This window comes from Cucurbita pepo, chromosome 16 (genome assembly GCF_057944985.1).
Source record: "Cucurbita pepo subsp. pepo isolate OVF chromosome 16, ASM5794498v1, whole genome shotgun sequence".
In the NCBI taxonomy this organism is placed as follows: domain Eukaryota; kingdom Viridiplantae; phylum Streptophyta; class Magnoliopsida; order Cucurbitales; family Cucurbitaceae; genus Cucurbita; species Cucurbita pepo.
The window spans coordinates 14,140,288-14,163,198 of NC_141813.1; the positions used below are offsets into that span (position 1 = coordinate 14,140,288).

General features: G+C 38.5%; 5 protein-coding genes across 8 annotated transcripts; 2 read left to right on the forward strand and 3 right to left on the reverse strand.

The window, feature by feature from the left end:
• Positions 1 to 245: 245 nt before the first annotated feature.
• On the reverse strand, positions 246 to 5,420 carry LOC111777090 (uncharacterized). 3 transcript variants are annotated; one of them, XM_087118443.1, is made up of 9 exons: positions 5,270 to 5,420; positions 4,076 to 4,400; positions 3,655 to 3,774; positions 3,424 to 3,469; positions 3,257 to 3,339; positions 2,531 to 2,608; positions 2,382 to 2,435; positions 2,084 to 2,218; positions 246 to 1,983 (listed from the first exon to the last, which is right to left on the reverse strand). In XM_087118443.1, the coding sequence occupies exons 2-9, from the start codon at positions 4,382 to 4,384 to the stop codon at positions 460 to 462; spliced, it is 2,349 nt and encodes a 782-aa protein (XP_086974569.1). In that variant the 5' UTR covers positions 4,385 to 4,400; positions 5,270 to 5,420; the 3' UTR covers positions 246 to 459. The 3 variants fall into 3 exon arrangements, with proteins under 3 accessions (XP_086974569.1, XP_086974568.1, XP_086974570.1); XM_087118442.1 differs by having other exon boundaries at positions 3,424 to 3,478; XM_087118444.1 differs by lacking the exons at positions 3,424 to 3,469; positions 5,270 to 5,420 and having other exon boundaries at positions 3,257 to 3,359; positions 4,076 to 4,217.
• Positions 5,421 to 7,494: 2,074 nt separating this feature from the next.
• Positions 7,495 to 8,539, forward strand: LOC111777481 (non-specific lipid transfer protein GPI-anchored 14). Its single transcript, XM_023657106.2, has 3 exons — positions 7,495 to 7,929; positions 8,062 to 8,151; positions 8,244 to 8,539. Exons 1-3 carry the CDS (start codon positions 7,584 to 7,586, stop codon positions 8,363 to 8,365), a joined length of 558 nt encoding a protein of 185 aa, XP_023512874.2. The 5' UTR covers positions 7,495 to 7,583; the 3' UTR covers positions 8,366 to 8,539.
• Positions 8,540 to 8,928: 389 nt separating this feature from the next.
• LOC111776751 (uncharacterized) lies at positions 8,929 to 11,197 on the forward strand. Its single transcript, XM_023656091.2, has 2 exons — positions 8,929 to 9,678; positions 10,872 to 11,197. Exons 1-2 carry the CDS (start codon positions 9,181 to 9,183, stop codon positions 10,914 to 10,916), a joined length of 543 nt encoding a protein of 180 aa, XP_023511859.2. The 5' UTR covers positions 8,929 to 9,180; the 3' UTR covers positions 10,917 to 11,197.
• Positions 11,198 to 12,219: 1,022 nt separating this feature from the next.
• LOC111776882 (F-box/kelch-repeat protein At1g55270) lies at positions 12,220 to 15,612 on the reverse strand. 2 transcript variants are annotated; one of them, XM_023656276.2, is made up of 2 exons: positions 15,094 to 15,612; positions 12,220 to 13,731 (listed from the first exon to the last, which is right to left on the reverse strand). In XM_023656276.2, the coding sequence occupies exons 1-2, from the start codon at positions 15,154 to 15,156 to the stop codon at positions 12,481 to 12,483; spliced, it is 1,314 nt and encodes a 437-aa protein (XP_023512044.2). In that variant the 5' UTR covers positions 15,157 to 15,612; the 3' UTR covers positions 12,220 to 12,480. The 2 variants fall into 2 exon arrangements, with proteins under 2 accessions (XP_023512044.2, XP_086974432.1); XM_087118306.1 differs by lacking the exon at positions 15,094 to 15,612 and adding an exon at positions 14,877 to 15,087.
• Positions 15,613 to 16,279: 667 nt separating this feature from the next.
• LOC111776881 (DEAD-box ATP-dependent RNA helicase 11) lies at positions 16,280 to 22,650 on the reverse strand. The gene is made up of 7 exons (XM_023656275.2): positions 22,503 to 22,650; positions 21,197 to 22,010; positions 21,009 to 21,092; positions 20,010 to 20,252; positions 19,633 to 19,800; positions 19,282 to 19,395; positions 16,280 to 17,373 (listed from the first exon to the last, which is right to left on the reverse strand). Exons 2-7 carry the CDS (start codon positions 21,941 to 21,943, stop codon positions 16,864 to 16,866), a joined length of 1,866 nt encoding a protein of 621 aa, XP_023512043.1. The 5' UTR covers positions 21,944 to 22,010; positions 22,503 to 22,650; the 3' UTR covers positions 16,280 to 16,863.
• Positions 22,651 to 22,911: the final 261 nt, after the last annotated feature.

Genomic DNA, 22,911 nt, shown 5'->3' on the forward strand with positions numbered 1-22,911 from the left:
CAGTGAAAATTGGTCGTTTTCGGCCGCCCATGCAACAATGTCTCACACGATATATACGACACTACGACTAGGGAGGACAGTCAGAGGACAGTCAGAGGCAACGAGGGATCAAGAGAAGATACTTTCGGAGATCAGGGAGGCTAACTGGGAGAGAGAATAGTGAGGACTACCGTCGTATAATGGATGAAATTGGAGGCCTTAAAGATGACTGAGGAAATTATCAAAATCGAACCCCGCCCCTCATAGGATCCATTGAAAGGGTACGACTATCATTTACCAGCAAAGCATCAACTCACATCCATTCCAAGAAATCTATCATATTTTTTAGCGAAACATGAATACAAAAGTTAACTTTTATATATCAGCAAAGAGTGCTCATTCGGGCCTTAGAATGCTATCTGAGCTTTTCCCTCTGTCGTAAAAGTGCAACTACAAACACCCAATGCACTTCAGCAGTTTTCACCTTGGCGGATTGCTCCCCTGCTGTTGTGTGCCAGCTACAGATGTAGGCGAGAATGGATCATAAACTTGCTGCCCACCGGAAATGGGAGGTGGCCTACTAGAAACAAACGCCAGATTGCTACTGTACTGTGGGGGAGGAAAGCGGACTTCAGGTCGAGAAGCTCGCATGGGGAAACATTGTTCAAGTTGCATGGGGTTCCCGGGTCTGTGAGTAAAATTGCCTGGCAAGTTCGGCATTTGCATTTGCATTTGCATGGCTGGACCAAAGTTTCTTTGATGCAGTTGTGTTCGAGGACCTTGATCGAGGAAAGCAGGAATCCTAGCCGAGACCTGCATGCCAATAGGATTTGAAGCTACCTCTTGAATTTGACGATTACCTATCTGGCTGCCAGCTTGGGGTCCGGGAAAGGGTTGATTGGCAGCTCTCACAAAATTTGGGGCTGCTGGATGGAAAGATGGCGCCCCAGATGCAGGCTGTTGCAATGTAGGTACGGTAGGTGTGTTTTGAATGTTTAAATTCAGAATTGTTTGAGGAGATGGATTTTGTGGACCACGTGGTTGGAATGTAAAATTGCTGGTATTGGTAGGTGGTGTTGGAGGGGTTGAAGCAGATCCAGCAATGAAGTTACCAGCAGGATTATGTGCTGCAAATGGTGGGCGATGCCCCATCTGGGGTGACGGAATTGGAGGTGTAATAGGGTGATTTTTATGTATACTCATGGCTTGGGGGGTGGGCGGCCCAGAAGTAAAAGATGCATATCCATCCACATTGGCTACTGCTGCATTTGCAGATGCTGTGCCAGAAGAATTAAGACCCTGCGGTGGAGCTGCACGAGGCAGAAAGGGTGGGGCAATCGATAGAGCCATCTGCCCCATGTTATTTGGACCCATAGATGCTGAGCTGCCAACTGCGGGACCAGAAAAACCAGTAGAAACTATGCTAGGTGCTAATGGACGGTCAGGCCGTGGTCCAGGAGGAATGCTACCAGGAACAAGTTGAGGCAAAGCTGAGGGAATTGATGATCCTGCCATATTCGGGAGTGGTCCTGAAGGTAATTGACCACTACCAGTGAAGTTTGGATTTGAGACATTAGAAGGAACCAATGAGGGGCGTTGAATTGTCAAAGCATTTACTCTGGGTTGGCCAACGTGACTGGTTTGAGTCATGAAAGGTTGCTGCAAGTCCTGTGCAGGAAACTGCTGTCTTGGAGGAGGAACAGGAGGGCCCCGGAAAGCTGGATTGAAAGCAACTGGAGCAGGTGGACGAGAAAATGATGACGGAGGATCTTGTGGGGAAATAAATGCAGGAGCAGGCGGTAAATTGTGAGAAGGCCATGCACTAGGATAGCGAAACTGGCCTTGCATCGGAGTTGGCGCATAAACTTGTAGTTGATGCATAACCCCCTGGTTCGGCACAGGAGTCTGCCCCATATTTGAGACTGTAGTACCCTCGGCTCGGCTGGAAGAACTTTCCTCCGTAGAAACCAAGTCAGACAATGTGGAGCCAGTGGCCAGATTTCCCTGTGAGACAAAGGCAATGAGTTATAAATAATGAGAAAAATTGTCTAAAATAAGATGAAAACCGTGGAGATCAGTTCTTTACTTGAAGCAAATGACTAACCGATATTGAGGTGATTAGGAGTTCAATAACAGAAATTGCAGCATCAATCTTATCAAATGTATCAGCTGACATGCAAACATACAGCTCTTCATAAGCGTTCTGAGTTTCGTGTACATCAGTTGGTTTAATTTCGTCCTGTAAGAATAAGGGAAGGTGGGGGAAGCAAAAAGAGTAAAAATATTGTCATGTCCCAGATTCTAAAAATATGGTCCTTCGGCTTTACTTTGCAGTATAGAACATATTATGACTTTCATTTCATCAGAAAAATATTTTTGACTTTCATGATCTAAGGGTTCACCTTTTCACCTGTCCCTGCTTTAATACCGCAAATTCGTATTTTGGCTCCAGTCTCCTGACATATTTAGTGAAGGAAATATCTATTAAAAGTTTATGAAACAGAGATAATCTTTAGTACAACATCTCATAATCTAAAATGCTTTTTTTTACCTTTTCTAATCGCTTTTGATTTTCACCACTGGGGCCATATATTAAGCCAATAAAGTTGTAACCAGGATATTCTTTAACCTACGAGGTAAATTCCATATGATCAGGGAAACAATAGCTTAAACTGGTCTACAAAAACTACATAAACGGAGGGAACTCAGAACGAATGAGCAAAAATCTCCAATGCACTGGAGCATTTTAAACATCACATTGGAGAAGATGATTATGAGATCTCTCCGTTACTTCGGCACCTCCTCAGAAGGTAGAATTCTCAACTTTAACATGAAATAAGTTCACTAAATTCGCAATATATAGATTCCATTTGGCGAAGGAAAATATTTCCTAGCATGATGGGATTTTATAAATGAAGTGAATGATCCTCATGTAGTAGGGGGACATTAAAAGATCATGATTGACTTGTGAAAACGAGAAATACAGTGCTATAATTAGATACCCTTCCTGCTACTTTCTTGCAATTTTCCATGTCATTAACGAAAATTTTCTTTTTCCTTCAAAGAAAGAAAAAAAGAAAAAAAGAAAAAAATCATTCCAAGTCTCATCCTATGTGAAATAGGAAAAGTTATGATCGAGACATAAAACATGGTTATCTTTGAGTGACAGAATGATTAAGTTCATATGTTTCTATTTCCTTGAGGAACAGAGTGAATAAAATAAAAGGTTAATATATTCACTAACCACAGAAGAAAAGTAATCCAAGACCAATCTTACCGGGAGAAGTAAGCTGTCCTCTTTCAACAAGGGCCTATAATCAGGAGGGGCCTTATAACTTGGATTCAGTTTTAGTATTTCACCTGTATCAGCAATAAAATTTCTACAGATAACAAAAATAATTCAATTCGAGGACATAATAAAAACAAGTCGCTAACTAAGTATACCAATAACTTCACGTTTTTCAAGTTCCAAAAGTTCATTGTTCAGCGCCTGTATATTCTGAAGAAGGCATACATCAAAATCATACAAAATAATGACAGTTATACATTTATTTGTTCTTATTTTCTTAAAACAACAGTTCCATTATCCAAAAAAAAAAAAAAAAAAAAAAAAAAAACAGTTCCATAGCCTACGAAAAATACTGTTTGAGGAAATAATAGGAGCTCTGAACTTACCTTATTATTCCCTTGAGGTCCAGGGGAATTATCATCCACATTCTCAGCTTCAGAAACTTGTGTCTTTGGAACCTCCAAAGTTCCAGATTTAAGGAGTTCCCTGATTTGTTCCAATCGAGTCTGCTCAAAATATGTATAACCATAGAGGCAGTTATGTCACTAAGTAGCACTTGGAATGGGAATCTTCTATGCGAAACAGTCACACAGAAGACTGAGCAGGAAATTATCCCAGATAATACATCAAATAAACCAACCCCCAAATTGGTAGTGATTCGTTGCACTTCAAAAGCTCACAGAATAAACAAGATGAAGGAGGGGAATACACGTTTTCTATTGATTGTGAAATGTGACTTCAACACATGCCATTGATACACGAAAAAGTGCGGCGGGGTGAAGACAAAGAGTAGAAATCCACAAATACCTGATAAGCTATGAGCCTCCCCTTTCTGACAGCAGTATCCTGTGTTAAATCAGGACCCCACTTTGTATTTCTTTGGGTCTGTTTCACATTTTCTCCATTAGCGGATTCATTCCCTCCCAACTTTTTGTTCACTCGGAAGATGGGAACCAAAGACCCTGAAAGTTTGTTTTTTGGTATAACAAACCCAGTCTTTGCTGCAAACATGGAAACCTTTTGGCTTCCCATAGGTGCAGCAGAAGTAACAGTTGCTCCAGACATCTTTGCACTTCTAGACTCGATACAAGATGCCTTTTCAACCTCTGCACTCATATTCTTCCCCAATCACCTTAAGAACATATGATATAAAACATATATGAGAAATCAACGAGTACATATAACCTTGAAATTGTCATTTACACTCTTTTGTGTAAAGAATTCCCGAACAACATAGATCAAATGAACAAGAAATTCGTATGACCCTGTGTATAATAATATTTTATAACAGTTCATAGAATGACATGTGGTAAATAGCAAGGGGATATCAGCTCGTGGAAAGATCAGACATGGCGCCTGGTAAGTTTTTAATTAACTGAGGTAACTTAACCACAATTTTTTACAGAAGAAATGGTCTATTCATTTGACAATCGGTCAGTAAAAGGGACCTCTTGGAACCAAATTCTATATAGCAATATCCAACATTCACGGATATTAAAAAAAAACAATTACTTAGCTATTACATAAAACATGATCTCAAACTCTTTTGTCTAACTAGAACACGTTAACAAGACTGGAACAACATTCGACCGTGCTTTGATTAACAGCAAAAGACTGTTCTTGTACACATAGCACAAATAAAATTATAATCACATTTGACACATTTCTCTAGAACGCCATAATCTTTGTGATCGTGATTCATGAAGTTAGCAAATGTTATATTTACAAGAAAACACCTCCACCTCTCAGATTGCAAATCTTAGCTGCTGGTCTCAAAGACAACGAAATTAGAAATTAGAAATTAGAAATTGCTTCAAATTTTCTTGCTCCCAATGGAATTACATAGCTTAACAAGAAATGCTGGTGCAAAATACAACTTTGTTGCTTATTTTGGAGTTGCACTGGGAAGAATGGGGCTAACAGTAAACTCCATTTTGCTTTCCATACCCAAAATCATCTCAACAACGAAACGAAAACCATGCGAAAGAGAAATGAAATTACCTGAACCACTATCTTCTTCAGAACTGAACGCACGATGAAGAATTGCCGCACATAACCAAGTTCTCTGGGAATGGCTTCAGACAGAACACGGTGTCTCCCGTCCGGCGTCCGGTACGCGGTTCCTTTGTTTTCAGCTCATTGGGCCGACCCGGTTAAGTTCCAACGCCATTGGGCCTTATCGCAGAGAATTCTTGGCCCACTAAAATTCGGACCGAAGTTCATTTAATTTCATCCTATATTTTCTTAAGAACCCTTAATATTATAACATATACATTAATAAACCAAAACTTTATAATTTTTTAATTAAAAAATTATTGAATTATTGAGATTAAATTTTTAAAAACTGCACCAATAGAATAAATATGAAGATGCGAATATTATAAAATAATGGGGAAAACAATTTAGGAGACGTTAACAAAATTTTGCACCTTCTCTTTTGGCATATACTATTAATGTTTTGAACTACTCCTATAAATCATTAATGAAATCGTGCCAGATATATAAACACTACTACCATAAATAATTTTACCTTATATCATGAATGCTCGTACATTATTAATAATGATATGTCGCTTTCTTTCGTTCAAATTTCAAACGCTCCGTTTTCGAAACCAAATTATTATTACTGTTGGAACAAAAATTGGTAAGAAAATCAATTATTATTTCAAATCGAGTAGAACAAAAATTGTAGAAAATTAATTGAAATAAGATTTTGTATACTTATATTTGTTCTCAAAAATGTAAATATGTTTTAGTATTTCCCAAAAAAAAAAAAAAATAATTTGTAGCATGGCCCACTTTGAAAAAAAAAAGACGTTTATAAATGTCATGTATATTTGAAATAATTTTGTTGAGTATTTAAAAAATATAATTTTAAATATAAAAAGAAATATGTAATCACTTTAAAAGTATATTTAAATGCATACGATAATTATAATTTAGAAGTTTGATTACCTAAATTAAATATACTCATAAAAAGTCTTAAGAAATTAATTTATTGAGAAGGGACAGAAATGTAATTTTAAACTCTAGATCTCATTTTTATTTTTCACTAAAATGTAATATACCATTTCTCGATGGTCCTCTCTTGTTTGCATACTTTGAGGGTTAGGCTTCCAATTATGGAACCCAAACACTGTACTAAAAAATAATAAATACTTTGTTTTTTAATTTTTGTTTATTTTAATTTTCTTAATATTTAATTCTTAACCAAATTCTAAAAGGTAGAACAATTTTTTCTTAAAAGAATGAATTTTGAGAATATCTTCCGTTAAATGTAAAGAAATTTATAAATAGAAATAATGTTTATAATATGAAATTTTAAAAATGTTATTAATTAGAATACCACCCTTTTTGGTTGTTGTAAGTTGGAAAGTTAAGTTGCAGCTTACAATATTATGATATTGATAACTCAGATTATTAATTAACTCAACTTTTACATCGCCTCACCTATCTCGATGCGACTAGCCATACATTTTTCTTCATTTCTGCTATAGTACCACCTCCATCTGCCTTTCAAACCTAACAATCGCATAAATTAAAAGAAAAAATAAATCATTAATGATGCCAACTGTTGTCCACATCAAAATCATAATACACTACTTTTAAGTTGTAGCTTTGGTCCGAAGACCTGCCTTGGCCAACAGCTGAAGGGCCAAAATAGACCGATGCCCCCGCACCCCTTGGCACCCCATACAAACCCGGACGCCCTAAATGTCTCCAAGAACTCAGCCGAGTAACCAACCCGCATCACTCGATAATGCAACAGAACATAACCCACAGACGGAGGACATCACTATATGCCACTCTTTTTCATAATTGTGAGATCCCACGTCACCATATGCAAACAGTATCATAGTGGGACACCAAGCGATGTGCAAGCGAGGAGACTAAGCCCTATGGACACAAGAAAGTGTGAAAACAAAGACGCTGACTCTCGAAAAGAGTGGATTGGAGAGTCCCACATCGATTGAAAAAGGAAACGAGTATCAACAAGAACACTGGCCCCCAAAGGAAGGTAGGGTTGAGGTTATATATTGTCCGGTTGGCATGTAATGGACCTCCTGGGGAAGGAATTGATTATGAAAGTGAGGGAGGGTAAGAATATGGCCAAAAAGATGGGAGGTAGGGTGGGCAGTCCAATAATATAATTACAATGCAATACATTATGAGTGGGTGTAATAACTGCTAAACCAACCACCCACTTCCTTTATTTCCCATCCGCCATATCATACACCATAAAGCCCCCACTCCCCTTCCTCCCCTTCCTCCCCATCCATTCTGCCGCTCATTGCCATCCCTCCCAACCAGAGTCATGGCCTCCAAATCCTCTTCAACTAATTATACGGCTCTCATCTCATGCGCCATGGCGCTCCTTTTAGTGGGGTTTGTGAGCTCCAACGTAGACCAGGACAGGGCAGAGTGCGCGGACCAGGTGGTTGGGCTGGCCACTTGCTTGCCGTACGTGGGCGGGGAGGCGAGAGCACCGACGCCGGACTGTTGCAGTGGGCTCAAGGTTGTGCTTGAGAAGAGTAAGAAATGTCTTTGTGTGTTGATAAAGGACCGTAACGATCCAAGCCTGGGACTTAAAGTTAATCTTACGCTTGCTCTTGGACTGCCTAATGCATGCCATGCCCCTGCCAACATCCAAGACTGCATCGGTATATTTCATCGTTATGATTCCTGTGGCTTTAGTTTGAATTTTGATGAACAATTAATCCGAAAATTAAACATAATATATTACAAGTTTATGTATTCTTCTTGCTTTTGGTAATTGAGTATGTGGGTTATAGGGCTTCTCCATCTGTCGCCCAACTCCCAAGATGCTAAGGATTTTATGGGCACCAAGGGAGCTAACACTACAGCCGCACCTGCTACTGCTGGTAATCCATATTTGTGTTTATCTCTTAATTATTTTATTAATTACATTTATTAAAGCGTATTTCTAAATGTTAATTAAAATAATGGTTTGCAGCGCCTGGGAATTCCACCCAAACTCCCCTGGAGAAAGGTAGCGGAATGAGGAATCAATGGTTGGGTGTGGAGATGTTCATTGGGTTTCTCACTTCATCGCTTCTATTCACTTGTATTTGGTAGTTCTATTTTTATTTTTTTTTCTTCTTTCCAATTGGAAACGTAATGTCGAACTTTTAAATCTTTTAGTCGAAGATATATGTGTTAAACTGATTGAACTATGATTAAATGGTTCAAGTTTTATTTTTGTGGAGCTACAAAAGTATATTTATATAAGAAATTGGCCTAGAATTCTCACCTTTCCTTCTTAAATTAAGTTAAAAAAGAACTAAATTGGACTCACTAAGGGTCTCCTAGGTTGTAGGTGTGCATAAAGCACAACTCATTTGACAAAGTGAGCTCCTCGAGCTTGGCCATGGCAGGGATTGGGGCAAGAGACGAAATTCCTTTTTTCTAACAACTAATTACCTACCATCTCATTTCAAACCTCGAGTGTTTTGTCTTTATTTTCTATCTTATTCTTAACAACTTTCATTAAAAAAAAAGAAAAAAAAAAATCTTACTCATTCTAGAGTTTATTATTAAAAATAAATAAAGTAATTAAAATTTATTGTTACTTCCTACCATAAAAAAAGAAATTGGAAAAAATAGGGTTATAAATCTTCTCACGTTGAAATGTTGGTAATAACATATAAAATTTATATTTATCCAATTAGTATCTAATAATTTAATCCTCCCGGGAAACACGCCAATGAATGAGCTAAAGCGGGAGATAAGCATTTGTCAATCTGGATCAACGAGAATCAAGCAAACCAGTTTATCCTATTCTCGTCTCCCCCAAATCTCTGTAGCCCCATACAAATCCCTACACCATTCACCACCTCAAATCCCCTTTTCAAAAACATTATTCCATCTCTAACAACTGAAGAAGAAGACCCATGGCGGCTCCCACCACAAATTCTCATCTGGGTGTAATATTTTTCACCTCCTTCGTCTTCTTGGCCGCACTTCCTTCGGTTTCTGTAGCAGCACCTGATGCTCCCACTGTCTATGATATCCTCCCCCAATATGGGCTTCCCAGTGGCCTTTTACCTGACTCCGTCATCGACTACACCCTCTCATCCGATGGTCAATTTGTCGTTCACTTGGCCAAACCCTGCTACGTTGAGTTCGATTACTTGGTTTATTACCACAACACCATCACGGGGAAGCTTCAATGCGGCTCCATCACTCATCTGGACGGTATCGAGGTTCAGAAATTGTTCCTGTGGTTCGATGTGAAGGAAATCAGAGTCGGTTTGCCGCCTTCTGATAACATCTACTTCCAGGTTGGGTTTATCAACAAGAAACTCGACGCAGAGCAGTTCAAGACCGTCCACTCGTGCCAGGACAATGGTTTGGGCTCTTGCCTTGCCTCCTGGAAACGGATTCTTGAGGTATATTCGATTATAATTTGCATTTTCCCCCTTTATCTCTATACTCTAGAATCTAATTTGGGGCTATTCTCTTTCCTGATTATCATAAACTTATGGGTATCCGTTAGTAATCGCTCCGCTCTGTTCATCCTTTCAACTCTATAATTGCGGTACTTTTAGCGTTGTTCTATTCCGTAGAGAAAAATCTGTTGGACAGTAGTTTGTTAAAAAGTGTGATAGATTCTGTGAAGTTTGAAGAAATCTTGCTTTTAAAGCATGATGCCTATGTATGAACTCGACTGCTAGAAGGACAAGCTCAAGCCAATATTCTTTCCATTACAGGCTTCCCCTCAAGATTCAAAAAACGTCTCTCCACACTCTCTTATAAGAAATGCTTTGTTCTCCTTTCTGACCAATGTGGGATCTCAAAATTCACCCCTTGGGAGCCAGCGTCCTCTCTGGCACATCGCCTAGTATCTGCCTTTGATATCATTTGTAACGCTCCAAGCCCACTGCTAATAGATATTGTCCGGTTTAGCTTGTTACGTGTCGCTGTCAACCTCACGGTTTTAAAATGTGTCTACTAGGGAGAGATTTTCAACACCCATATAAGGAATGTTTCGTTCCCCTCTCCAACCGATATAGGATCTCACAATCCATTGGAGAGGGGAACAAAACATTTCTTATATGGATAGTGAGTAGGGGGTTTGGGCTGTTACAGATGGTATCAAAGCCAGATACCAGGCAGTGTGCCAACGAGGACGTTGGGCCTCCAAGGGGTAGATTGTGAGATCTCACATCGGTTGGAGAGGGGAACGATACATTTCATGTATGAGTGTGGAAAACCTTTCTTTAGTAGACGCGTTTTAAAATCGTGTGGCTGACGGCTATACGTGACAGGCAAAAATAGACAATTTCTGTTAGTAGTGGTCCACTTGGGCTGTTGTATCCAAATGACCAAAAGAATCGAACCATTTGAATTCGTGTGCTATAAGAAAGTTTATGATCATTAGCTCCTATGTTTCTGTTTCAAATTCTGCTTGCGTAACTTTTTCCAGTGAACATAGTTATTTTGGCCGCCTGATATTCCAATATGCTAGTCTCGGTGCTCTCTCTGTTTCTAATCACTTATTGTAAGTTTCAAGAATGGTACAGAGTGTGTGTTTTGGAGAGTAATTCTTCATATGCTAATGCTTGTTCATTGCTGCTCACAGCTCCCAACGCCAATAGATGACATCCAGATGCTGATCACTGAGTAGCTCGATGTCAGTTGTCCAAGCTCTTGAAGTTCTTCGGTTGCTGCATTATCTAAATTAGCCGAAGAAGTTTAGATGTTTTAAGGTATCTGGTCTCAGTTTAGACGCCAAAATATCAATGTCTATCTTTGAAGACCCATGATATGATATGACTGTGTTAATATTAGATTAGATTTAAGATTAGATGAGGCTTCTCAGTTTGATCCTCAAAAAAGTGCCTAAAACTTTGGCATTTGAGGTATTATGAACTCAATGCATATGAATGATACGTTATATTAACTACACGTTTTACTCTGTTGGTATTTGATTAGTGGGATTAAAGATCGCATAATTCTCAAATGGCATGGTTCAATGCGAGAATAAAGAATCCCATTACAAGGGAAAATCTTTTTCAACTATCTTCTGTTTCTTACATTCTCTTTACTGTAGTCTTGAAGAAGATGTTATGTTCCATCTTTTTTTTTTTTTCTTTTTTTTTTTTTAAATTATAAAAAATGGTTGTCATCCATAATTCACGTCAAAGATTTGATATTGGTTTATTGGGTCGAGAATATATATATATACTTCAAAAGTGATTTATTGTTGTTTTACCGAACAAATAAGTGAGTAGAATTAAATTATAGCATGTGGTTCATGTGAAGGAATGGAACAAAAATAATATAAGAAAAGAGATATAGAAACTTGTCTCGAATTCAAACGTGGGAAACTGGAGCACCCTGTTGAAATGCACCAAATGATATGCAATATAATAAGCCAAATTGGTGGTGGGTGTTGGTGTTGGCGTTTCCTTTCAGCATCATTTTTAAATGGCGCTCATCTTGTTGCATATAAAACCCAACTCCATTGCCAATCCCACTCCCAAACAACATTCAAACTCCCAATCTCTCAGTCTCAGATCCCATTACTGCAATGGAAAGCTACAGAGATATCTTCATTCAAGTGCAGCAAGAACAAAAAGGACAAAGATTCTCCACAAAGAAGCAACCAAACGAAAAGGATGACATAAACCAAAGAGCTGAAGCTTTTATTACCAACTTTCGTAATCAGCTAAAGATTCACTGACCCAACCGTCTCTGGGACTGTGAGATGATCCCATGAGCAAAGATCTAAACTCTATCACCTTTGTTCTTTTGCTATGTCAATAAGTTCCTGTAGTTGCTTTGTTCCTCTGAATCTCCTTTAATTCATCATATATGTTTGAGCACACAATAAATGTTTGAATCTTTTCTGGGTCTTGTTTTGTTCATATTCACACAGGCAGATATCTCCAAGATTAGACAATACTTGCATAAGATCTCCCACAAAATAAACAAACTAGCCTGAGATTGATTAACAAGATTTACTTACAAGTATTTGCTTTCTGTTCAAGAATGTAATGAAATCAAATTCTAGAACTAAGCCCTCCTCCTGTAACTAAATCAACAGCTTCACCATTAGGCATTCTGAAGGCAACTAACGAGGTCAGGTCAAACTTGATTGAACCAAATCCATGTTCTCTCCGAAATAAGAGTTTCTCTGTGCCTTCTTTCACGCACCGTTCAAAAATATCGTTCCGCCGTCCCGCTTCTCATGACTGGAGGACTTGACAATGCACAATATGACTTTTCAAGCCATTTCTGCCAGCTATGCTGAACAATAAATTTGAAACTAGAGTCCTCAACTGACCTTTCCCAGCAATATTTTCCCACAGGTCAGGATTGCTCTCAATCCTTTTATCCGGACTTGAAACATCAACTAGACTGATGCTCATGTTGTTGCGAATAATGCAAAGCTTCCCATTAAGCGAAACTAGCGCAGCAGCCTCTAGAGCACGAGAACTTCCAAAATGGACCTTGCTATCGATGAATTTGGTCCATGAGTCCGTTGCACCATCGTAAACCCTGAGCTTGCATCCATCTTGGCAATCCAAGGCGTAAAGTTGTCCATTTAAAGAAATACTCGGGTTGCGCCAGCCAGCGACCATCCCATCACTTACCGTTGTCCAAGTATTAGTTATGGGAGAATAGGCTTCACTCATGACCTCTCTGCGAGTTCCAAGTCCTTTCAGGAACCACAACCCATCATGAACTACACCAATGAATGGCAACATTGCCGAGCTCATATCTGAAATAAAGCTCCATCTGTTCTTATTGGGATCATAAACTTCAGCAGAACGAAGAGTTCTATGGATCCCCTCACATTCACCGCCAGCAACATAAAGGCAGTTATTAATAACACAAGAGCCGAAACAATGACGTTTCCGAAGCATATCAGGTGCTCTATGCCATTTGTTCGTACGGGCACTGTAGAAAATCACTCGCCTCATTGATCCCCTTATTGGATCTTTCCCTCCAAATAAGTATAGGTGGCAACCACTAAGAACAGCACAGCCAAAACCGAGGGCCTCGGAGTATTCAATAGGGACAGGTGGAAGTGATTGCCAAAGCTGGTAGGTAGGATCAAAGGCATGCCATGATATCCTTCGGTCACGTTCCCTTTTGATGACGTAGACCCACTCTTCTGCCATGCCAAGACTTTTCCTTAGAGAATAATAGAAGTTTCCCATCAGGAGTCGATACCATCTCTTACAGACAAGGCGGAGTTTCCTGTGTTCCACTCGAGGGACTCGAATTAGACAAGCAATGGCAAGATCGTCAGGAAGGCCTGGTAGGAGTGGAGGCTGGACTCGGTTCCTTTCTCTCCGCGAAGTTTTACTTCTATGTGCATTTGGATTAATATCAGGCTGGATACATATTTTCGTGCCAGGGACGAATTTTCTAGCTCCAACAACTGTTTTCAAGCCTGAATCTACTTTGCAATAACACGACACAGAATCAACCTACAATATATTTTCAATTAGCTGCAAAAAAGTTTACATGACAACTTCCAAAAAAGAAAAAAGAAGCCAACGTTAACCCAACATATCTTCAGTTAGATGCAAAAATGTTTACGACAGCAACTTGCCAGAAAGGTGCCAGAAAGGTAAAAAGAAGACAAAGGTGACCCATATGAAACCCAGCGAATCATGTATGGCATTCAATTGACGCTTAAACTTTTGCCACCATATTTAGATGGTTGGTCGGTCTTATGCCTCCAAGTATTCTAGAAAGGACAATAATGAGCCCAGGGATTGTGCCCAAATATCTATTTTTGATTCAATAGAAGTAAAGGGCACGGCTCCTATGGGGGCTGTACTATAGGATTTCTGAACCGACCACGCTGAGACGAAGACCATAACAAAAGAAGTTCAAAGATGCGAGCACAACACGCCACTCCGTCCAAGATATGAATACTTTTGTAAATATCAACGGAGTGCAATGCAAAGTCTCACTCAACATGCATATTTTTAATTATCTTATGAAGCACTCATCTGTGCATATTTTTAATTAAATCTATTCACCAATCAATGCATCTCTTTATAATTCACAGGGACTCACACTCTGCAACGAGAATCTTCATATTTTGTAATCCTCATAACTTCTTTCATGTGTTCAGATTCAGTAAAAGTAATAGAATGATGGGCATCAAAATTTGCGAAGCCTTTCCACCCAAAGAAAGGTTCATCCACAATTTCTTTCTTCCTTTTTTTTTTTTTTTTTTTTTTTTTTTTTTTTTTTTTTTTTTGGTTAAGAAACAGACCTTTCATTGAGAAAAATGAAAGGATATAAAACAGTTTCTACAATAGGATGGCAAATAAATAACACCAGAAAGAAAATTGTTAAAAAACAAATCCAAAATCCTCATGAAAGACCTGAAACTTGGAATCAATTCTTAGAGAAGGTTGAGAACACAATCCAGCATCCAGAACGCATAAAAATAGAGCTCGGAGGATTATTTAGAAAATTCAACAGAATGCTGACGAAAGAAGACATTAAGTAGACAGATGCGCTCGTAAAGACCTACCGCAGAAAACCCAATAATCGAATTAAGATGCGATAGTTTTAGATGAGTTAAAATAAAAAAATAACCCCACCGCTGTTTTACCATAAATCCCCGAATTGAAAATCGTAGAGAACAAATGCGAGGTGTTGAGGGCCAAGAAAAGGCAGAAGAGCGCTGGTAAGCGAAATTATGCAGACCAAACTACATAATTTCCATGGATAATCTACTCGGCTACTCTATGGATGACAATGATAGGAGAAAGCAAGGCAATTAGACGGGAAAACGGTACAAAGGGAGAGTATATTTCGATTGGACTAACCAGTGGAGCTTGAATTCGAATTCCCCTTTGAGGTCTTGGAGAGTGTTCAACCGATTCGTTCATTTCGGAAGCAAAGAATCATATATTCAATTTCCAGGCACACCCTGCGTGAAAATCAAGGGTAAAGAAGGCAAAGCAGACTCGGATCACCAAAACTTCAACCCTTCAAGAATCTGATCTAACAGAGGGAATTGAACCCGTTACGATGAGAGTTTGACCCGAAGAACCGCTTACAAGAAACCAAATATGAACCAGTTTTCTCTCGGTAACGCGCGCACAGATTTCTGATTTTTGGAAGCATCAGATTTAAAACTATTTTTCAATGAGAGAAAAGGACAAGAAAGTGTAATGAGAAGGGTGGTGTTTGTTGTTACCATTAATGGGTCAAAACCCAATTTTGAGGGGAAAGAAGAGATAGACAAGTCAATGTCATTCAGTGGAGAGCCCTTCCCCTTCCCCTGTTTCACTTCTGCCTTTCTCTGGACATGGATTCCCAAACAAAGTGAAATTATTATCCACGAAGAAATTGCCTTAAAGCATTAAACACAAGACAAATAATATCATCACTGTAATGATCGAGTCCTGTGCATCATTTTTCTCTTGGCTTTTTATGGAATATTTCTTGCAGAAAAAGGAAAAAAATAAAATAAAAAAAGTGTTCGCAAGGTAGTTTTAATTGCTATTTGTTTGCTTGTTTGAAAGTTTCTAAAGTTTGTGAAAATTGTTTACTGTGCGGACACTAATTATGTGAAGATATGAATGCTTTTTCTAAACCAAATTCAATAAATGAGGGACCACTGGTCCACGCCCTTATTCTGATGCCTCTGATTAAATATGATATTGCCAAAACCAAAACATCATACTGCTCCTACTAATCTCTAATCCATTGGAATTGGAAGGCTAAACGCTAATGAGTGAACTTGAAACTGTACAAGGCAAGGATAGATTTTCAAAGACAAGGTCACTAGGATTTCCGTAACTTGCTTTCTATTATCTCTATCATCATTACTTGTTCAATTAGAGTACAATAAACCCATAAAATCAGTCCAAACAGTAGCCTGGTCACACAAAATGTTCAACATGAAATCATAGACAGACGCCACAACCTTCTGATGTTGCAGAGAAAGAGAGGAAACTTACTCGCTCTTAATTGGATAGAACTAAAGTCTCACAACACGGAGAAATATAAAAGCTAAAATGTGTACAATAGTTTCATTCTTTGAAGTATGTGAAAGAAAATTTAACCCAGCAAAACCTGGTCTCTACGTTCTGAAATCATAAGGCCCTAACAGATGGTTTTCAATTTATTTCGGGTCAACAACAAAATAGTACAGAAACTATGAAATTCTTCAAGAAGGGGGAAGAAGAAGAAGATACCCCCAACAAGCTCGAGGAATACCCAAGCAAACTGGGATTTAAAGAACTTTGGCATAAGTGATGGAAAACGCAATAGCTGCCGAACGGTAAAGCCCTGAGATCTCTCCACCCACCATATTATCCAACTGATAAGAGACGAGCAAAAAGAAATCCTACTTTGTTAGTACCATTTTAACCAACACCTAACGAACACTGCACACAACTCTACATTCCTAATGGGCCCCAAAATGGACAACGGTTTCTCCTTTTCCCCCCATAATGACAATAAGTTTCGACAATAATCACTTTTAACACCAATAGTCGAAGAAAAAAAAAAAACAATACTCTATTCAGGCAGAAACGGGTTCCTCTACCCATCACCTAAACACTGTAAATAATTTAAAAGCGTACATGTTAGTCCCATGCACTAGTCACCCCTGAACCACCGTACCCTCCCCCTCCATATCCACCGGAAACACCACCATAACCCCCACTGTTGCTATTGTTGTTGCTGCCTCCACTATAATAATCAGAACCACCTCTGCTGAAAGAGGAATCCCTTCGATAGTCACGGCTACCAAATCGGCCTCCCCCAGAACGACGATTTCTCCCTCCACTGTATGAAGACCTGGCAGCAAATCGTGATAGCCAATCAGGAACTTCTTGATTAGATTCTTGCATCAGATCAGCCAAGGACCTTGCTATGGACGAATTGTTCTCATTAAAGAAGGCAGTAGCTAAACCAGTCTTCCCAGCTCTCCCCGTTCGTCCAATTCTATGCACATAATCATCAATGTCATTAGGGAGATCGAAATTCACCACATGTGCAACATGAGGAATGTCAAGCCCACGGGCAGCTACATCAGTTGCCACCAAAATTGGCGTGTTCCCACTTCTAAATGACCTCAATGCTTGTTCTCTTTCCTGCAAACATGTATAAATACATAAAACAGGACCACAAATAAATTGTAAACAATCCAAATGCAAGAAATTATTATAATACGTGGACAAACACAAATTTTAATTTCTCTCCCATGCATCAATGAGTATAAAACAACCATTATCGGTAACAACAGCTAGCCACCCTCAAATAACTTCATGGCCAGTAGCAGACACTCTCTTCTTAATTAGAAAATTACTTAATACTTGGAAACATGGACTGAGTAACAATAACATCTAAACTTTGTAGGAGGACAAGGAAACAACTCAAATGACAAGATCAAAATGAGCTATCACGTTCTAAAACTCTATCCATCTGAAGCTGTAACTCAACTATCACAACTTCAGTCTTCACTTAGAACTCGCCATCTAGATTCAAAACATTCAAGACAAATTATGCAAGACTGAACACTCCAGTAAAAAGCAGCTGGCCCTTCTTTCATTTTCCAGAGTTCCTATTGAAAAGTTCCTCCGATTCTTAAGAATAAAGCAAGACCTTCATAGGGAAGTCTCACATGCATCATTCCATAAGTAATGACAAAATCAACAAATAGAGACTGTTGAAGTTCCATGATTACATTTAACATCAAATGTCAGAACTTCTACACCTTAGTAGATTTAGCAGGAATCTAAAACTCAGAAACCGCAGTGGGTTTTGAATAATGCTAAGAATAATGAAATGGTCAGGAGACAAGAAGGGAAAGCAACAAGTCAACGAAGTGTAAAGTATGATATAGAATATCAATCAACAAATCATTTGTAACTGCAGAATAATGTTGCAACCTATTTCTTTAAAGAACTTCAATTACTTGAGACTTTTATCCAAGTAATAGGCAAAACTAAGTTCCCATTTACACAAGGCTTCGCATATATGCCCGTTGATGTATGCATCATTGTGTACCTTCATATATCCATGATCTTTTAAAAAACTCCATTTTATCCTTCATGCATTAAGTTTTTTAATTAAATCCTTAGCAGTTAACATTAAAGAGGACAACACAGAAATTTAAAATGACAAAAGATTAAAGCCATAATTAAATAACTAAACTGAACTAAATTAGTGTTAGATCACAGGAATTTTTAGTGACGAGGGGAGATCATAAACCATGTCCACAGATAGGATAAATTTAATATGGTATACATAGAGACTTCTTGTTTTCAAAAAAACAGTGGAAGCATTTTTACATTTTTGGTAGGAAATGATATATTCCGTCGATGTGAGAAAATATAATTTTATGGTAAGAGGAGTGACAATATATACAAAAGAAAGGAGATATCCATCCCCAAGCTAGAGTAAGTCACATAAAAGCCTTCCACTTGGCACGGAAGGCTTAACATTATTGATTAGTTAGAGGTTCTCCTTAAGAGTAAAAGATTTCTCTCATAAGGGCAGAACTTGTCCACCAAATTGCCGTAATCCTCTTGTTCAATGATATATCGTTTCTTTAATAGAGGCAGTTCAATTTTCCTTAACCTATACAGACATACGCACACACATTTTCAAATGATGAACCGCATAAAATAGAAGCAACAGCCAAGAAGGTAGCTAGTAGGTAAGTTTGGAATGCTAGGAGACACCTCCAAGGTACCCAAGATCAAGTTCCTAGGGTAAAACTTAATAATGTAAAAGCAGAGATTAGTGGAAGGATGGGCTCTGAGTAAAGCCTATATTCAAATACAAGCTATAGCAGTAATACCAGAACATAAAAATCCAGTGTAATTTTCCCAGTGGGAATTAAACCGCAAATAGAAATAATAATTCCTTTACTAAGAGTTACTTTTTGATACTTTTTTAAAACAAGAAAGTAGCACACTATATTTTCTGGGAAAAAAGATTAGAACAACTGCTTTAAGATGAAGATCAATAAAAATGCCAGGCACGAATGTACTTACCTGTTGTGTTCTATCACCGTGAATGGTAGTGGCAGGAAAACCATTAAGGCATAACCAATGTTCAAGAGCATCAGCTCCCTTCTTTGTCTCCACAAAAACCAAAGTAAGAGATTGCTGCCAGTACAGAAATCATATAAAAATCTACATGAGGCATATTTCCTTAGCAATTTAGGAAAATCAAGATAAATGTTCTATGCCTAAAATTCAATATCCTAACCTAGAAATATGAGATTGATAGAAGCACAAGTCATAGAGATCAATTCATAAGAAAAACAGTTATTTAAATAACAAAAAAAAAAAACTAAAACCCCGAGAATCCTCACAATGATGGGTTAAATGTAAAACATATACCTTGCCCTGCACACCATTTGACCTCTGTGCATGAAGAAGGTCCAATAAATGACTTCTCTTATCAGATTCATGAACAAATTCAACTCTTTGAGCAATTAGATCAGTACTTGAACCCACTCTTCCAACAGCCAGAAATATATAGCTTGAAAGAAAATCAGAGGCCAGTCTCTGCAAGAAACAAAGTCAACATAATATGAGTTTGATGTCAGAAGAGGAGTGCCCAAAACAAATGCCTGTCTTTGATTCTAACATGTTCCCCAACTTCTACACTACATAATATAAAAATTGCACTTGGTTTATACGGATAAGGAAAAGTAATACCATTAAGAATATAATGCATCGGAACACATAAAGTTGTACGCATACTGAAGTAGTACCTGAATCTCCCTTGGGAAAGTTGCACTAAACAGCATAGTCTGCCTTACACCAGGAGGAGGCATGTCCATTTGTTCTACTATTTTCCTGATTTGGGGCTCAAATCCCATATCTAACATGCGATCTGCTTCATCAAGGGCCAAGTATCTTATCATTTGCAGTGAAACTTTAGCCCTTTCAAGCAAATCTACCAACCTTCCCGGAGTTGCAACAAGAATATCAGCACCTCTTTCTAGATCACGTAGCTGATTTTTTTATTAAAAAAAAAAAGTATCAATAGTGCTAACCAAATAAAAATTATAAACAAGAAAATTCTAAGGACACATGAGTGGATTGTGACATCACAAATGAACCATAAAAAGAATAGATCCTACACCTACTAACAGTAGATGACAAAATTTTCATGACATTTTAAGTCAAGGAAAATTAATAGATCATCGGATGAGTGAATTTTTTACAAAGCTTTTCGAGATGTAATATGCCTCTCATCAATAACTGCTGGTAGCTTAGTTCCTAAACCAATAAGTTCGGGCTAGTACCAGCAAAGGAAAATCTAACCAATTTTATCTTGAAAATATTGTTCGTCAATTACCACTCCACAGTATAAATGTACACAACAAAATGTTCATGTTTGTGACCATGGTTAAATCATTCTAAAGTAATTATAATAAATGATTTTTTTTTCTCAAGCTGACATAGCATCATTGGACGACATTACGATGAGATGATTTACTGTCACAAGTACATATACTCCCTTGCCCCTCACAATATACTTCCATACAAATATGCAATGCAAGGGCGACCTCAGCAACTACATGAACGGTACTTCGATGCAAAATTCATTTGTCCTGATTTTTCTTACCTGAATATAATTATATAAATAAACAAATGTGTGTGTGTGTGTGTGTGTGTGTGTGTGTGTGGCCCACACACACACGCACATTGTGTGCTTACATACTTCAAAGATAGAAAATGATGAAGGGGGTAAAGGAACACGAAACCTGTAGGTTGATTGGTGAACCCCCATAAGCAACCACCACTCTGACACCTGTTTGATAAGAGAATTTCCTTGCTTCTTCATGTATCTAAAACACAAGAATTCATCCGTAAAATGCTAAATTGTAATGAGTAGATGACTTATTACATAATCAAAGGAAAACGAAATGAAAGTTTTTTTAGGAAAACTCACTTGCATTGAAAGCTCCCTAGTCGGGGAGAGAATAAGGGCAAGTGGGTATGCTGTACGTGCACCTCGAGCTGGTCTCTGCATATTCTGGCCCTTCATTATGCCGCTGATAATGGGGAAACAAAAAGCAGCAGTCTTTCCAGATCCAGTCTGAGCACAAGCCATCAAGTCTCTCCCTCCTAGGGAGATAGGAATAGCATGCCGCTGAACGGGAGTTGGTTTTACATACTTGCATCGCCGAATGTTTTGATTAAGTTCTTCACCCAAATCAATTTCAGCAAATGTATTCACCGGAGGGGGTACATTTTCACCACTAGTTTCCACAGGAATATCTTCATATGCATCAAAATTTATACCAGTGTTTTCTTGCTCTCCAAATTCTTGCTCTGTATCATCATCGTCTCCAAATGGGTTCACTTCACGATCCCCCCTCCCGCGATCCCATCCACCTCCTCTATTTCCCCATCCACCTCCACGGCTGCCACCACCATACCCAGAGCGATTATAATCATTCCTGGGACCACCCCAGCGGGGCCCTACATTTCCAGAACGATCGTTTCCCACAGCAGGCCCACTATTCGCTGCAGCAGGTGGATCGGAAGAGGCTGGGCGATTCCGAAGATGTGGTGGAACATAGGTTGATCGGCCAGGTGCTGTTGTAGTTCCAGCACTGCAGTTGTTAGCAGAAGAACCAGCAGCTACATTATCAGCAGCAGAGCTTGCAGCCAAATCTGCCCACGAAGTTCGCATAGTCGGAGACCCTTACACAAGTGCAACAGGAAAAAGTTCGCCAATCCACTCCAAATGACAACAAATTCTGCACATTATTTATGAATAAACAAATTAACCCACCTCCTCAGAAAACGAAAGGTTCAAGCATGCATAAACCCAGGGGTGAACACAAGTATATTCGGATGTAAAGCTAAGTCGAGCTCGTGAGGAACTTAATACGGAAACATGGAAATAAATGCGTCCTCCGATCAACGAAAAGAAGCCCAAAAAAAAAAAAAAAAAACAACTGTACGAATCGCGACCTCTTTTAAATCTAAAATTAATCGCTCTCAAATCCCAGATTCTTTTTCGCGCAACAAACATAACTCACGAAAGTAACAGAAACAGATAATCTTGATCTGCAGCAAAAGCAAGTAGAGGAAAGCAAGGAAAGCCCAGGTGAGAAAAAAATAAAACAAAATCAAGAAACAAGAAAGAGTTCAAAATCATAACAATGCGCGCAAAGACAAAGATACGGAGACGGGGAAGGAGGGAAGAACCTGAAGAACAGGAAAAACAAAAAAAAAAACGCGGATACCTGAAATGACGCAAAAATAGTGGAAGATCCAGGAACCCTAATTTTCGTGTAGCAGACAAGAGGGAGAGATAAAAAAGCGCCTTGCTTCGAGAGAACGAAAACAAAAATATCTGATATTTGAGAATAAATATTTATATATAAATATGTCTAATTTCGCGTTTTTTCTTCTCTCTACTTTTCCCTCCTTTGCTTTTTTTTTTTTTTCTTTTTCTTTTATTCTCAGAGTTTGGGTAATTAAAGTAAAACTTGTGAATTTGAAATTAAAATTAATTAAGGTAATTATAAATTACAGACCAAATTACTACGTCCGTACGTATGTTTAGAGGATTAGCGGTCCAAATCCTCTATTTTCTTTTTCTTCCGATTTTTATTCCTTTTCTCTAATTTCACATTCTACTTCATCACTCCC

Bases quoted from the DNA above. Each gene is read 5' to 3' on its own strand.
- LOC111777090 (XM_087118442.1), bottom strand. From the start codon at position 4,384: ATGAGTGCAGAGGTTGAAAAGGCATCTTGTATCGAGTCTAGAAGTGCA. The intron at 3,775-4,075 runs GTATTTGTGGAT...TATTTTGAGCAG, and splicing joins GGAGGCTCATAGCTTATCAG to ACTCGATTGGAACAAATCAG. The intron at 2,609-3,256 runs GTAAGATTGGTC...TTTACCTCGTAG, and splicing joins AGGACAGCTTACTTCTCCCG to GTTAAAGAATATCCTGGTTA.
- LOC111777481 (XM_023657106.2), top strand. From the start codon at position 7,584: ATGGCCTCCAAATCCTCTTCAACTAATTATACGGCTCTCATCTCATGC. The intron at 7,930-8,061 runs GTATATTTCATC...TGTGGGTTATAG, and splicing joins CAACATCCAAGACTGCATCG to GGCTTCTCCATCTGTCGCCC. The intron at 8,152-8,243 runs GTAATCCATATT...AATGGTTTGCAG, and splicing joins AGCCGCACCTGCTACTGCTG to CGCCTGGGAATTCCACCCAA.
- LOC111776751 (XM_023656091.2), top strand. From the start codon at position 9,181: ATGGCGGCTCCCACCACAAATTCTCATCTGGGTGTAATATTTTTCACC. The intron at 9,679-10,871 runs GTATATTCGATT...TGCTGCTCACAG, and splicing joins CCTGGAAACGGATTCTTGAG to CTCCCAACGCCAATAGATGA.
- LOC111776882 (XM_023656276.2), bottom strand. From the start codon at position 15,156: ATGAACGAATCGGTTGAACACTCTCCAAGACCTCAAAGGGGAATTCGA. The intron at 13,732-15,093 runs GTTAGTCCAATC...AATATATTGTAG, and splicing joins TTCGAATTCAAGCTCCACTG to GTTGATTCTGTGTCGTGTTA.
- LOC111776881 (XM_023656275.2), bottom strand. From the start codon at position 21,943: ATGCGAACTTCGTGGGCAGATTTGGCTGCAAGCTCTGCTGCTGATAAT. The intron at 21,093-21,196 runs GTGAGTTTTCCT...CTTGTGTTTTAG, and splicing joins CTAGGGAGCTTTCAATGCAA to ATACATGAAGAAGCAAGGAA. The intron at 19,801-20,009 runs GTACTACTTCAG...TGTTTCTTGCAG, and splicing joins CTTTCCCAAGGGAGATTCAG to AGACTGGCCTCTGATTTTCT.